General features: G+C 64.0%; 1 protein-coding gene across 1 annotated transcript; it reads right to left on the bottom strand.

The window, feature by feature from the left end:
* Nucleotides 1–3,325: 3,325 nt before the first annotated feature.
* Nucleotides 3,326–12,539, bottom strand: SEMA4C (semaphorin 4C). Its single transcript, XM_058820242.1, has 14 exons — nt 12,221–12,539; nt 10,662–10,810; nt 10,516–10,578; nt 9,847–9,945; nt 9,258–9,354; nt 9,069–9,185; nt 8,842–8,993; nt 7,677–7,852; nt 6,690–6,834; nt 6,149–6,371; nt 5,679–5,794; nt 5,433–5,590; nt 5,057–5,127; nt 3,326–4,167 (listed from the first exon to the last, which is right to left on the bottom strand). The coding sequence occupies exons 1-14, from the start codon at nt 12,447–12,449 to the stop codon at nt 3,326–3,328; spliced, it is 2,637 nt and encodes an 878-aa protein (XP_058676225.1). The 5' UTR covers nt 12,450–12,539.
* Between the last annotated feature and the right edge of the window lie 129 nt (nt 12,540–12,668).

Here is a 12,668-nt window from a genome sequence, read left to right as displayed (position 1 = left end):
CATCTTCCCCCGCTGGGGACTGCCAGGGGTCCCTTCCAAACCTTTATGGGGTCCCTGAGCTCCTCTGTGCGCAGAAATGGGGGTCCCACAGCAGAAATGGGGGTCCCACGGCAATAATGGGGGTCCCACAGCAGAAATGGGGGTCCCACAGCAGAAATGGGGGTCCCACAGCAGTAATTGGGGTCCCACAGCAGTAATGGGGGTCCCACAGCAATAATGGGGGTCCCACAGCAGTAATTGGGGTCCCACAGCAGTAATGGGGGTCCCACAGCAATAATGGGGGTCCCACAGCAGTAATGGGGGTCCCACGGCAATGATGGGGGTCCCACAGCAGTAATGGGGGTCCCACAGCAATAATGGGGGTCCCACGGCAATAATTGGGGTCCCACAGCAGTAATGGGGGGTCCCACAGCAATAATGGGGGTCCCACAGCAGTAATGGGGGTCCCACAGAAGTAATTGGGGTCCCACAGCAGTAATGGGGGTCCCACGGCAATAATTGGGGTCCCACAGCAGTAATGGGGGTCCCACAGCAGTAATGGGGGTCCCACGGCAATAATGGGGGTCCCACAGCAGTAATTGGGGTCCCACAGCAGTAATGGGGGGTCCCACAGCAGTAATGGGGGGTCCCACAGCAGTAATGGGGGTCCCACAGCAATAATGGGGGTCCCACAGAAGTAATTGGGGTCCCACAGCAGTAATGGGGGTCCCACGGCAATAATGGGGGTCCCACAGAAGTAATTGGGGTCCCACAGCAGTAATGGGGGTCCCACGGCAATAATGGGGGTCCCACAGCAGTAATTGGGGTCCCACAGCAGTAATGGGGGGTCCCACAGCAGTAATGGGGGTCCCACAGCAATAATGGGGGTCCCACAGAAGTAATTGGGGTCCCACAGCAGTAATGGGGGTCCCACAGCAATAATGGGGGTCCCACAGAAGTAATTGGGGTCCCACAGCAGTAATGGGGGTCCCTCTCCTCTATATTGGGGTGTCCCTGGGCTCCCCCTCCCCTATTTTGGGGTATCCTTGGGCTCCCCCTCCCCAGTATTGGGGTGTCCCAGAGGCCCCTCCGCTATTCTGGGCTATCCTTGGGGTCCCCCTCCCCTGTACTGGGGTGTCCCTGGGCTCCCCTCCCCCCCGGCACTCCCATCCCGCCCCCAGCCCCATTTCCCACGGCCCGGGCCCGTTCCCAGCCCCCTCCCCCATTTCCTGCGCCGTTCCCAGCGGAGCCTCCCCGGGCATGGGGGGGGAGCCCGGCCCGGCCCCCCCGCCTGGGAACGGCTCCGGGTTTGTCCTTTTTTAGCCCCGCTGGAGCTTTTTCCATGAGCTCAGCACGGGGGGGGGAGAGAACCGAAACCTCCCGCAAATCCTCCCCAAAACCTCAACGAAACTTGCCCAAAACCTCCCCAAAAACTTCCCCAAAAACCCCCCAAAAAATCCCTAACAACTTCCCCAAACCTCCCCCAAAATCTCAGCCAAAATCTCCAAGAAACCTCCCCAAAATCTACCCCAAAATCTTCCCCAAATCCTCCCCCAAATCTCCCCCAAAAACTCGCCAAAACCTCGACGAAAACTTGCCCAAAACCTCCCCAAAATTCCCAAAAAGCTCCCCAAAAAATCCCTAAAAACTTCCCCAAATCTCCCCCAAAATCTCAGCCAAAATCTCCAAGAAACCTCCCAAAAATCTCCCCCAAAACCTCCCCAAAACCTCCACCAAAACTTTCCCAAAACCTCACGAAAATTCCCCAAAAACTCCCCCAAAACCTCCCAAAAAATCCCCAAAACCTTCCCCAAACCTCCCTCAAAACCTCAGCCAAAATCTCAAATAAACCTTCCCAAAATCTCCCCTAAAACCTCCCCAATATTCCCCCAAAACCTCCCAAAAAATCCCCAAAAACTTCCCCAAATCTCCCTCAAAATCTCCAAAAAATCTCCCCCAAAAACCTCCCCCAAACTCCCCCCAAGCCTCCCCAAAATTCCCCCAAAATCTCCACTAAAATCTCCCCAAAATCTCCCCCAAAACCTCCCAAAAAATTCCCCCAAAACTCCTCAAGAAAAAAGAGAAATAGAAAAAAAAATCCAGGGTTTGTTTTTGGCTTTTTTTGGAAGTCCTTTTATTATGAATATAAAAATACTCAGGTATTTACAGCAAATAAATATAATTTCGGTAACAAATAAATTACACTGGGGGGGGTTATACAAAAGGGGTGGGGGGCGTGCAGGGGTTGGGGACAGGAGGGGACAAAGGGGACAAAGGCCAGGGCAGGGTGGGCACAGAGCCCTGGCAAGGAGGGCACGGAGGGAGGGGGTGGAGATAGAAAAATGTCAGGGAGAAAAACCCGAAATCGGCCCAAAAAAATCGTCCCGAGGGCAGCGGGCACAAGGTGGGCACAAGGGGTGTCCCCACGTCTGTCCCTCCGTGGGGACACCGTACCGAAGGGGGTGGCACCGCGAGCCCAGGGTGGCAGCGGTGCCAGGGTGGCAGCCCTGTCCCCAAGGGAGGTGCCCAAGTGACAATGCTGGGTGCCGGGGTGCCAATCCTGTCGCCAAGGTGGGCACCAATGCCAGCGTGTCAGTGGCATTGAGGTGACACTCCCGTTTCCAGGTGGGCAATGGGTGACCATCCTGTCCCCAAGGTGGGCACCAATGCCAACACATCAGTCCCCAAGGTGGGCACTGGCACTGGGGTGGCACAGGATGGATCCTGTGGTGACACTGCTGTCCCCAAGCCGGGCACTGGGGTCACCCCGCTGTCCCCAGGGCGGGTATCAGTGTGGCAATCCTGTCCCCAAGGTGGGTGCCAGTGCCTAGTGTGCGTTGCCAGCTGAATCCTGGTGCCAGGCGCCCGTCCCAAGCTGGGTGCCAGTGCCAGACGCTTGTACCCAGCTGGGTCTTGATGCCAGATGCTTGTCCTCAGCTGGATCCTGGTGCCAGGTGCCCATCTCCAGCTGGATCCTGGTGCCAGGCACCCATCCCAAGCTAGGTCCTGATGCCAGGCACCTATGCCCAGCCTGGTTCTGATGCCAGATGCTCATCCCCAGCTGGATCCTGATGCCAGGTGCCTGTCCCCAGCCGGGTTCTGATGCCAGACGCTCATCCCCAGCCGGGTTCCGATGCCAGGTGCCCGTCCCCAGCCAGGTTCCGATGCCAGGCACTCATCCCCAGCCGGGTTCCGATGCCAGGCGCTCGTCCCCAGCCGGGTTCCGATGCCAGGCGCTCGTCCCCAGCCGGGTTCCGATGCCAGGCACCCACCCCCAGCCGGATCAGCTCCGCCGTGCCCGCTCCGCGGTGCCCACAGCAGCCCCCGGAGCGGAGGCGGGCACGGCTCACACCGACGACTCCTCGGGGTTGGAGTCGGGCAGGGGCTGGCGCTGCTGCAGCTTGCGCCGCAGCTCCTCGGCCAGGTCGGCGCAGGCCGGGCGCTCCTCGGCGCCCAGCGCCAGGCGGATGTACCCGTTGGAGGCCGAGCCGCGCAGGGGGCCCAGGTGGATGCGGGTGGGCGAGTGCAGCGGCTGCCCGGGGATGGCGGCGGGCGGCGAGGCCGCGCCGGGGCCGCCGTTGCGGCAGCAGGCCGTGCCCGCCGCGCCGGCGTGCCCGGGCACGATTTTCAGCGAGCCGTCCGAGTAGTAATAACTGGACGGGTCCCAGAGCTTCTCGTCCGAGTCGGAGGCGGCGCTGGGCACGAAGCGCGGGCTGGGCATCTCCTTGGGCAGCTCGATGGGGTACACCAGCGTGCTCTCGATGGCCTTGGCGCCCTTGCCCAGCTCGTGGCGCAGGCGGCGCCACAGCGACAGCACGGCCAGCAGCAGCAGCAGGCACAGGGCGCCCAGGCACACGGCCAGCACCCACACCACGCCCAGGCTCTCCAGCGGCGCCCGCGTCTCCAGGGGCGCCCCCGCGCCCGCCAGCACGGCCACGCGGTACTCCTGGGCGGGCAGGCGGGCGCCCTGCTCCTCGGCCAGGCAGCGGTAGGTGCCGCTGTGCTGGGCGCCCGCGCCGGGCACCACCAGCGCCCGCAGCCGCGCCTCGCCCAGCACCAGCACCTGCTGCGCCGCCAGCGCCCGGCCCTCGAAGGTCCAGAGGGCGCGCGCCAGGTTGGAGGCCAGGCGGCACGTGAGCACCAGGTCGGTGCCCGCCACCACCGTCACGTTCTTGGGCGTCAGGGAGCCTGCGGGGACACGGCGGGACAGGGGCGTCATGCGGGGGGGTCCATGGGGTGGGGTGGGATGGGATCCATGGGGTGAGGTGGGATCCATGGGGTGGGGTGGGATGGGATCCATGGGGTGGGATGGGATCCATGGGGTGGGGTGGGATCCATGGGGTGGGGTGGGATGGGATCCATGGGGTGGGATGGGATCCATGGGGTGGGATGGGGTGAGGTCAATGAGATGGGATGGGAATGGATCTATGGGATGAGATGGGATCCATGGGATGGGATCCATGGGGTGGGATGGGATGGGATGGGAATCCATGGGGTCCATGGTGTGGGATGGGATGGGATCCATAGATGGGATGGGAGTGGATCCATGGATGAGATGGGATCCATGGGGTGGGATGGGATCTAAGGGATGGGATCCATGGGATGGGATCCATGGGATGGGATCCATGGGATGAGATCCATGGAATGAGATGGGATTCATGGGATGAGATCCACGGAATGGGATGAGATGGGATGAAATGAGATCCATGGGGTGGGATGGGATCCATGGGATGAGATGGGATCCATGGGGTGGGATCCATGGGGTGGGGTGAGATGGGATGGGAATCCATGGGGTCCATGGTGTGGGATGAGATGGGATCCATGGGGTGGGATGGGATCCATGGGATGGGATGGGATCCATGGGGTGGGATCCATGGGGTGGGATGGGATGGGATTTGATGAGATCCATGGGATGGGATGGAGTCCATGGGATCACGTGGGATAGGATGGGATCCATGGAATGGGATGAGATGGGATGAAATGAGATCCATGGGATGGGATGGGATCCATGGGATGGGATCCATGGGTTGGCAGGGGATGGCATGGGCACACCCGTGTGGCACCAGTAGGGTCTCACCTTGCTTGGCCACCTGTGGCACGGAGCAGGCGCCGGTGTCGGAGCTCAGCACGTCCTGCACCAGGTGGGAGCTGCGGGAGGATGGCACCATGAGGAGGGTACCCACGGTGCCACCTCCCCAGGGACCCCAGGGATCACTGATCCCCCCCTGGCACCCCTGCACAGACACCCCAAAATCCAAAGGCTCCTGGAGCTCCTTGGGGCTGTGCCCATTCCCTGGGCAGTGCCAGCCCCTTCTGGGGACAGAACCCTTCCCCAACTCCACCCTGCCCATGCCCTGGGTGCCACCTCCATGCCCTGGGTGGCATCCCTGTGACCTCAGTGCCATCCCCATGCCCCCGGTGCCCACGGTGCCCGTGCCCCGGTGCCCTGGTACCCGTTGTGCCCGTCGGTGCGGACGCAGGCGCTGCCGTTGCGGCTCCAGGCGCAGTAGGGGTCCCGTGCCAGCACGCAGTCGGTGCAGGACTGGTAGCGCCCGCACTCTGCCAGGGGCAGCTGTGCCACCTGCAGGCGGGACCCGGCGAACAGCAGCTTCTGCCAGGGCGGGGGGGGCACAGCGGTGAGGTGGCGCTGCCGGGTGGCACCGCGGTGACGCTGCCGCCCCCACCCCTGGCACGCTCACCTTGGTGCCCGCCAGGACCAGGCTCTCCACGGGCTGGGCGGGCTCGAACACCTGCAGCTCCTCCACCAGGTGGATGCGGGTGCCCAGATCCAGCGCCTTGTGCACCCAGCCATCAGCTGCGGGTTGGCACGGCGGGCATCAGCCATGGGGCACCCCGGGGCTGGACACGTGGTGCCCTGTCCCCATGGTGCCCTGTCCCTGCTGTGCCCTGTCCCTCGGTGCCACGCCTCCTTAATGCCCTGTCCCCTCTGTGCCCCCTGTCCTGCTGTCTCTGTCCCCTGGCATTCCCTGTCCCCTGGCATTACCTGTGCCAATGAAGAGCACCTCATAGGTGCTCCCTGTCCCCTGGCATTCCCTGTCCCCTGGCATTACCAGTACCAATGCTAATGCACCTCATAGGTGGCCCCTGTCCTGTGCCCCCTGTCTCCTGGCATTCCCTGTCCCTGGCATTCCCTGTCCCCTGGCATTACCTGTGCCAATGAAGAGCACCTCGTAGGTGGCCCCGTCCAGCCCTGCCACGCGATCCACCACGAGCTGGGTGAAGTTGGCATCCCTCTTGAGCAGCAGCGGGCGCCCGCGCTGGGGTGGCACCGGCTCATCCATCAGCGGGTGCTTCTTGGCGAAGTTGAGCGTGTTGTCGGGCAGCTCCAGGGAACTGGCAAAGCCGTTCTGCCGGTGCCAGTCCGTGATGCACTGCAAGGGGCACAGGGGGCACCGTCAGGGCATGGGGGAGGACATGGGGGGATTGTCTGGGCGTGGGGGAGGGCACAGGGGAACATCAGGGCACATGAGGGCACGGGGGCACTGGGGTGGGTCCCAATCCCTCTCAGGATGCCACAGACGGATCCTAATCCATCTCAGGGTGGCACAGATGGATCCCAATTCATCTGAGGGGGCACAGATGGATCCCAACCCTTCAGGGGGCACCAATGGATGCCAACCCCTCAGAGGGCACCCCCAGGCCCCCAGCTGGCCCCAGCTTCCCCAGCCTGTTGCCGTGCCCGCTCTCACCGCGCCAGGCCGGGGCGTGGGCACCTCGCCCGAGTAGCGCCCCCATTTCTGCGCCTGCTCCCGGTACTCCTTGTAGGGCCCCTCGAAGGCCTTCTTCACCTCCAGGATGGGGTAGCGGCAGATGGCAGAGACGTCCACGTCACCCCTGCGGGCACACCGGGAGTGGGCAAAGGGACAGGGGCACCGTGGGCACCACGGGAACTGGGACAGGGCCACCATGGGCGCCAGGACAGGACCAACATGGGAACTGGGACAAGGCCACCATGGGCACCAGGACAAGGCCACCATGGGCACCATGGGAACTGGGACAGAGCCACCATGGGCACTATGGGAACTGGGACAGGGCCACCATGGGCACCAGGACAAGGCCACCATGGGCACCATGGGAACTGGGACAGGGCCACCAGGGGCACCAAGGCAAGACCACTCATGCACAGGCACAAGACCATCATGGTCACTGGCATAAGGCCACCACATGGACAAGGACAAGGCCAGCACAGTGACCATGGGTACCAGGACAAGACCACCATGGTCACTGGGACAAGAGCACCATGGTCATTGGGACAAGAGCACCATGGTCATTGGGACAAGGCCACCATAGTGACCATGGGCACCAGGACAAGACCATCATGGTCACCGGGACAAGAGCACCACGGTCACTGGGACAAGGCCACCACATGCAGAGGGACAAGACCATCATGGTCATCAGGACAAGGCCACCATGGTCATCAGGACAAGGCCACCATGATCACCGGGACAAGGCCAACGTGGTGACCATGGGCACTGAGACTAGACCACCATGGTCACCAGGACAGGAGCACCATGGGCACCAAGACAAGGCCACCATAGTGACCATGGGGACCAAGGCAAGACCACCAAGTGTACAGGGACAAGACCACCACGGTCACCGGGACAAGGCCACCATGGCCACCAGGACAAGGCCACCATGGTCACCAGGACAAGACCATCTTGGTCACCGGCACTCACCAGCGGGCCTGGAAGACGCCGAAGAAGGCGGTGTCCTGCCAGCGGGCGCCGGGCAGGGTGAACACGGCCTGCAGGCGGTTGAAGTGCAGCTGCTGCTCGGGGGCCGAGCACACCAGGCGCGCCTTCAGGAACGACGTCCACTTCTTCTGCAGCGTGCGCGCGCCGCCCACGTCACCCTGCGGGGACACGGGCACTGCGGGCACCGGGACACGGCCACTGTGGGCACCGCGGGCACTGGGACGCGGCCACCAGGGGACACCATAGACATGGCCACCATGAACACCACAGGCACCAGGACAAGGCCACCACGGGCACCAGGAAAAGGCCACCCTGGGCACTAGGACAAGGCCACCATGGGCAGCATGGCACCATAGGCACCAGGATAAGGCCACCAGGAAAAGACCACCACGGTGACCATGGGCACCAGGAAAAGGCCACCATGGGTATCCATGACAAAGCCACCATGCTGACCAGTGGCATTGGGACAAGGCCACCATGGGCAACAGGACACGGCCACCATGTGACCACGGGCACCAGGACAAGGCCACCATGGGCATCCAGGACAAGGCCACCATGCTGACCAGTGGCACTGGGACAAGGCCACCATGGTCACTGGGACAAGGCCATCATGGTGACCACAGGCTTCAGGACAAGGCCACCATGGTGACCATGAGCAAGGCCACCATGGGCATCCAGGACAAGACCACCACACTGACCACTGGCACTGGGACAAGGCCACCATGGGCAACAGGACACGGCCACCATGTGACCACGGGCACCAGGACAAGGCCACCATGGGCATCCAGGACAAGGCCACCATGCTGACCAGTGGCACTGGGACAAGGCCACCATGGTCACTGGGACAAGGCCATCATGGTGACCACAGGCTTCAGGACAAGGCCACCATGGTGACCATGAGCAAGGCCACCATGGGCATCCAGGACAAGACCACCACACTGACCACTGGCACTGGGACAAGGCCACCATGGGCAACAGGACAGGGCCACCATTGTGACCATGGGCACCAGGACAAGGTACCTTGCAGACCCGCGCCACCCTGCCACCACCTGCTCAGTGTAGCAATCATACCCAACTGCCAAACCTCATGCCAACTTCCCAACCCTCAGACAGCTCAGGGCGTGTCCCCAGGTGTGCCCAGGCGTACCTTGCAGACCCGTGCCACCCGTGCCACCACCTGCTCGGCGTAGCAGTCGTACTCCACGGCGCGCTCGCTGAAGAAGAAGTAAACCTTGTCGTCGTCGCCGCTGCCGCTGCCCGCGCTCTCGGGCACGAAGGCCGACGCCACGAAGTGAGGCTCTGCAAAAGCTCCTTGTCACACCTGTGCCCTGCCCCCTGTCCCCTCCCGTGTCCCCTGTCCCCCGGTGTCCCCACCGTTGAGCCACGAGGTCAGGTACTCCGTCTTCATGGAGTAGTGCGGGCCCAGGTTGCGCAGGATGACGGGCTCCGTGCCCAGGAAGTTGTTGAAGGTGGCAGAGTAGAGCTCCCCGTCTGTGAGGGAGGTGTTTAAGGGGGGTGGCGGGCACGGGTGGCACCCCCCGTGTCCCCAGAGGTGTCACCTACCCACAATGAGGCCGGTGTGGCCCTTGGTGGGGTCGTAGGGACATTTGCCTTTGCCGTCCTCGAATGCCACCGGGTCCAGGGTGAAGCCGGAGAGCTCCTGAGGGGCACAGGGTGGGGTGGGGGGCACTGGGTCACGTCTGTGCCACCCACACAGGCCCAGGGACATGGACACCCTCCAGGTGACCCTCTTGGGGACGGGGACAGCCTGGGGCCACCCTCCTGGGGACAGAGACACCCTTTGATGAGCGATGGAGATGCCCCTTGATGGTCGTTCTGGGATAGGGACAGTCTTGGATGACCCTGCTGAGGACAGGGACAGCCCTGGGCCACCCTCCTGGGGACAGAGACACCCCTGGATGATCCTCTTGGGGACAGGGGCCCTCCAAGATGACCCATCTGGGACTGTCCCTGTCCCTCACCCAGGGCTGTCCCTGACTCAGGTGACCCATCTGGGACACCTCAAGTGCACAAAGACGCCCCCAAGCTGCTCTCACCGCCACAAAACCACCCAAAACGCCACCCCAGGTGACAGGGCCACCCCTGGGGAGCGCAGGGGACGTTGGGGACAGGGCTCTGGGGAGCCACTCACGATGTAGGTGCACTTGGGCTGGAAGGCGTAGGTGCCACACGCGTACAGGTGGGAGCTGTTGTAGCTCTGCAGGAAGCGCACGTAGTTGAAGCAGTCGGTCTGCGAGGGGACACGGGGACATCAATGGGGACAGGGGACAAGGGATGGGGCACTGGGGAGGTGGCACCGTGAAGGGCTGGGGACAAGGGACACTGCAGAGGGACAGTGGCACAGTAAAGGAGTGGGGACAAGGGACATGGCACAGGGACAGTGGCACAGAAAAGGAGTGGGGACATGGCACGAGGACACTGGCACGGGACAGGGATAGAGGACAGGGGGCACTGCCACCACATGGGGACAAGGGGAATGAGTGTGGCACGGCATGGGGACACAGGGCATGACACGGAGACACAGGGACAGGGATGCTGGAGCTGGCATGGCACAGCGGCACAGGGCATGGCATGGGGACACAGGGACAGGACCTCTGGAGCTGGCACAGCACAGGAACACAGAGCATGGCACAAGGATACAGGGACAGGACGTCTGGAGCTGGCACAGCACAGAGACATAGGACATGGCACAAGGACACAGCCCCTGGAGCTGGCACAACACAGAGACAGCACATGGCACCAGGACACAGCCCCTGGCACTGGCACTGTGCCCCAAACTCCCCCATGCCCTCGTGCCCACCTGGTTGTTCTTGCCCTTCTGCACGCACTCCGCCTTCTTCTCCACGGGCGCCTCCCAGGAGATCTGGGGGTGGCACAGGGGTCAGGGGCCGGCAGGGCACCCCCACCCCGAATGCCACCCTGGTTTGGGGTGCCCCGGGGCCTCACCGCCGCCTTGAGCTCCACGGTGCCCGTGGCCAGGGCGAACACGGCCTCGCGGGCACCCACATAGAGCAGCGCCTCGGCCTCGTCCAGCGTCAGCGTCAGGTAGTGAGAGACCCCGCCCTGGGAGAAACGCTTGGCAGTGTCCTGCAGCTCTGTGGGGACAGGGACAGCGAGATGGGACATTGCAGAGTGTGGGGACACCGGGCTGGGACCCCCCTGCAGCTCTGTGGGGACAGGGACAGCGAGATGGGACACTGCAGAGTGTGGGGACACCGGGCTGGGACCCCCCTGCACCTCTGTGGGAACTCGGGGACCCTCCCCTGCAGCTCTGTGGGGACACCAAGCTGGGACACCCCCCGCCCCGCAGCTCTCTGGGGACAAGGGGACGCAGGGCAGGGACCCCCGAGGGCACTCCCGCCCCCGCCGGCCACCCCCGGCCCCGTGGCACACAAAGGTCCCTTTGTCACCAAACACAGTGGCCTTTGCAGGGACCCCCCCGCGCCCCCCGGGCTCTGCAGAAAGGAACCATTGAGGGGACAGCGCCACGGCCCCGGGCGGGGACAGGGACACCGGGCTGGCACGGCTGAGGGTGGGGGCCTGGCCATGGGGACAAGGGACAGGGACACAGCAAAGGAGTGGGGACAAGGGACATGGCACAGGAACAGGGACACAGTAAAGGCGTGGGGACAAGGGACACTGCACAGGGACAGGGACACAGCGAAGGAGTGGGGACAAGGGACATGGCACAGGAACAGGGACACAGTAAAGGCGTGGGGACAAGGGACACTGCACAGGGACAGCTCCAGGTGTAGGGACAAGGGACATGGCCTGAAGACAGCATAGGGACAGTGACACAGTGAAGGGACTGAAGTCTCAGGCACAGGGACAGTGGCATAGCAGAGGGCACGGGGACAGTGGCACGGGACAGAGGGCACTGCCACCACATGGGGACAGGGGAATGCAGCACGGCACGGGGACACAGGGCATGGCACGGGGACGGGGCCACTGGAGCTGGCACAGCACGGGGACACAGGGTGACAGCACAGGGCAGGGACAGAGGCTGCTGGCACGGGACAAGGACAGAACCTCGGGGTGCTGGCAGGGCACTGGACATGGCAGAGGGACACGACAGGGGACATGGCCGAGGGACAGGACAGGATGATGGGAGGGCGTGGGGACAGGAAATGGCAGAGGGATGGGACAAGGGACACGCAGACAGATGGGACGGATGGGACAGGATGGTGGCAGGGCGTGGACGCGGGGGACATGGAGGAGGGACAGGACAAAGGACCTGGCAGAGGGATGGGGACAGGGCACAGGGATGGGGACAGGAATGGGACAGGGGACACAGCACAGGGATGGGGACAAGGGACACAGCACGGGGCAGGGGCCCCCACGTGCTGCCACAGGACTGGGGATGGCACATCTGGCACATCCCTGCGTGTCCTCTGCACCCCAGTTTTGGGGACACCCACCCGACACTGTCTGGGAAGGGACGGGACAAAAGCCACCCGGGGTGGTGACAACACCCCACACCCTGTCCCCGATCCCCTGGCACTCACCCTCGTAGGGCACCGTCCTCCTGGGCACAGCGCTCCACGACGCGCCCGGCGTGCCAGCAGCGCCGGCGGCAGTGGTGACAAGGAGCAGCAGCACGGTGACAGCGGCCATGGCCCCGGGGCGGCGCTGGGGACACCGCGGGGTCCCTGCGGGGGGACACGGGGCCCCGTCGGTGCCACGGGGCAGCGGCGCGGGCGGCGTCACGCGGGCGGCGCGGGCACAAGGCGGCATTGAGCGCGCCGTCACGAGGCCGGGGCACCCCACGCCCTGGGGACAGCGAGGAAATGGGGAGGGGGGGCCGGACCGGGCACTGCCCGCCCCCCACGTCCTGCCCGGTGCCCCCGGGGTGCCCTGGATGGTGCCCGGGGCGGGCAGGATGCGGCGGGGATTGTTCGGCCGGCCCGGCGGGAAGCAGGAAACCGGGGGGGCCCGGGGGGGCCCCGGTGACGG

The sequence above is a fragment of the Ammospiza caudacuta genome, chromosome 26 (assembly GCF_027887145.1).
Source record: "Ammospiza caudacuta isolate bAmmCau1 chromosome 26, bAmmCau1.pri, whole genome shotgun sequence".
Taxonomy (NCBI): domain Eukaryota; kingdom Metazoa; phylum Chordata; class Aves; order Passeriformes; family Passerellidae; genus Ammospiza; species Ammospiza caudacuta.
The sequence above is the reverse complement of the archived record's forward strand: the minus strand, read 5'-3'. Positions and strand labels throughout refer to the sequence as shown.

What these genes read in the sequence shown, in the direction of transcription:
- SEMA4C (XM_058820242.1), bottom strand. Translation starts at nt 12,449, where the DNA reads ATGCCGCCTTGTGCCCGCGCCGCCCGCGTGACGCCGCCCGCGCCGCTG. An exon ending in GGGTGGCACGGGTCTGCAAG is followed by an intron (nt 7,853 to 8,841) that starts GTACGCCTGGGC and finishes GTGTCCCCGCAG; the next exon opens with GGTGACGTGGGCGGCGCGCG. An exon ending in GGCGTCTTCCAGGCCCGCTG is followed by an intron (nt 6,835 to 7,676) that starts GTGAGTGCCGGT and finishes GTGTGCCCGCAG; the next exon opens with GGGTGACGTGGACGTCTCTG.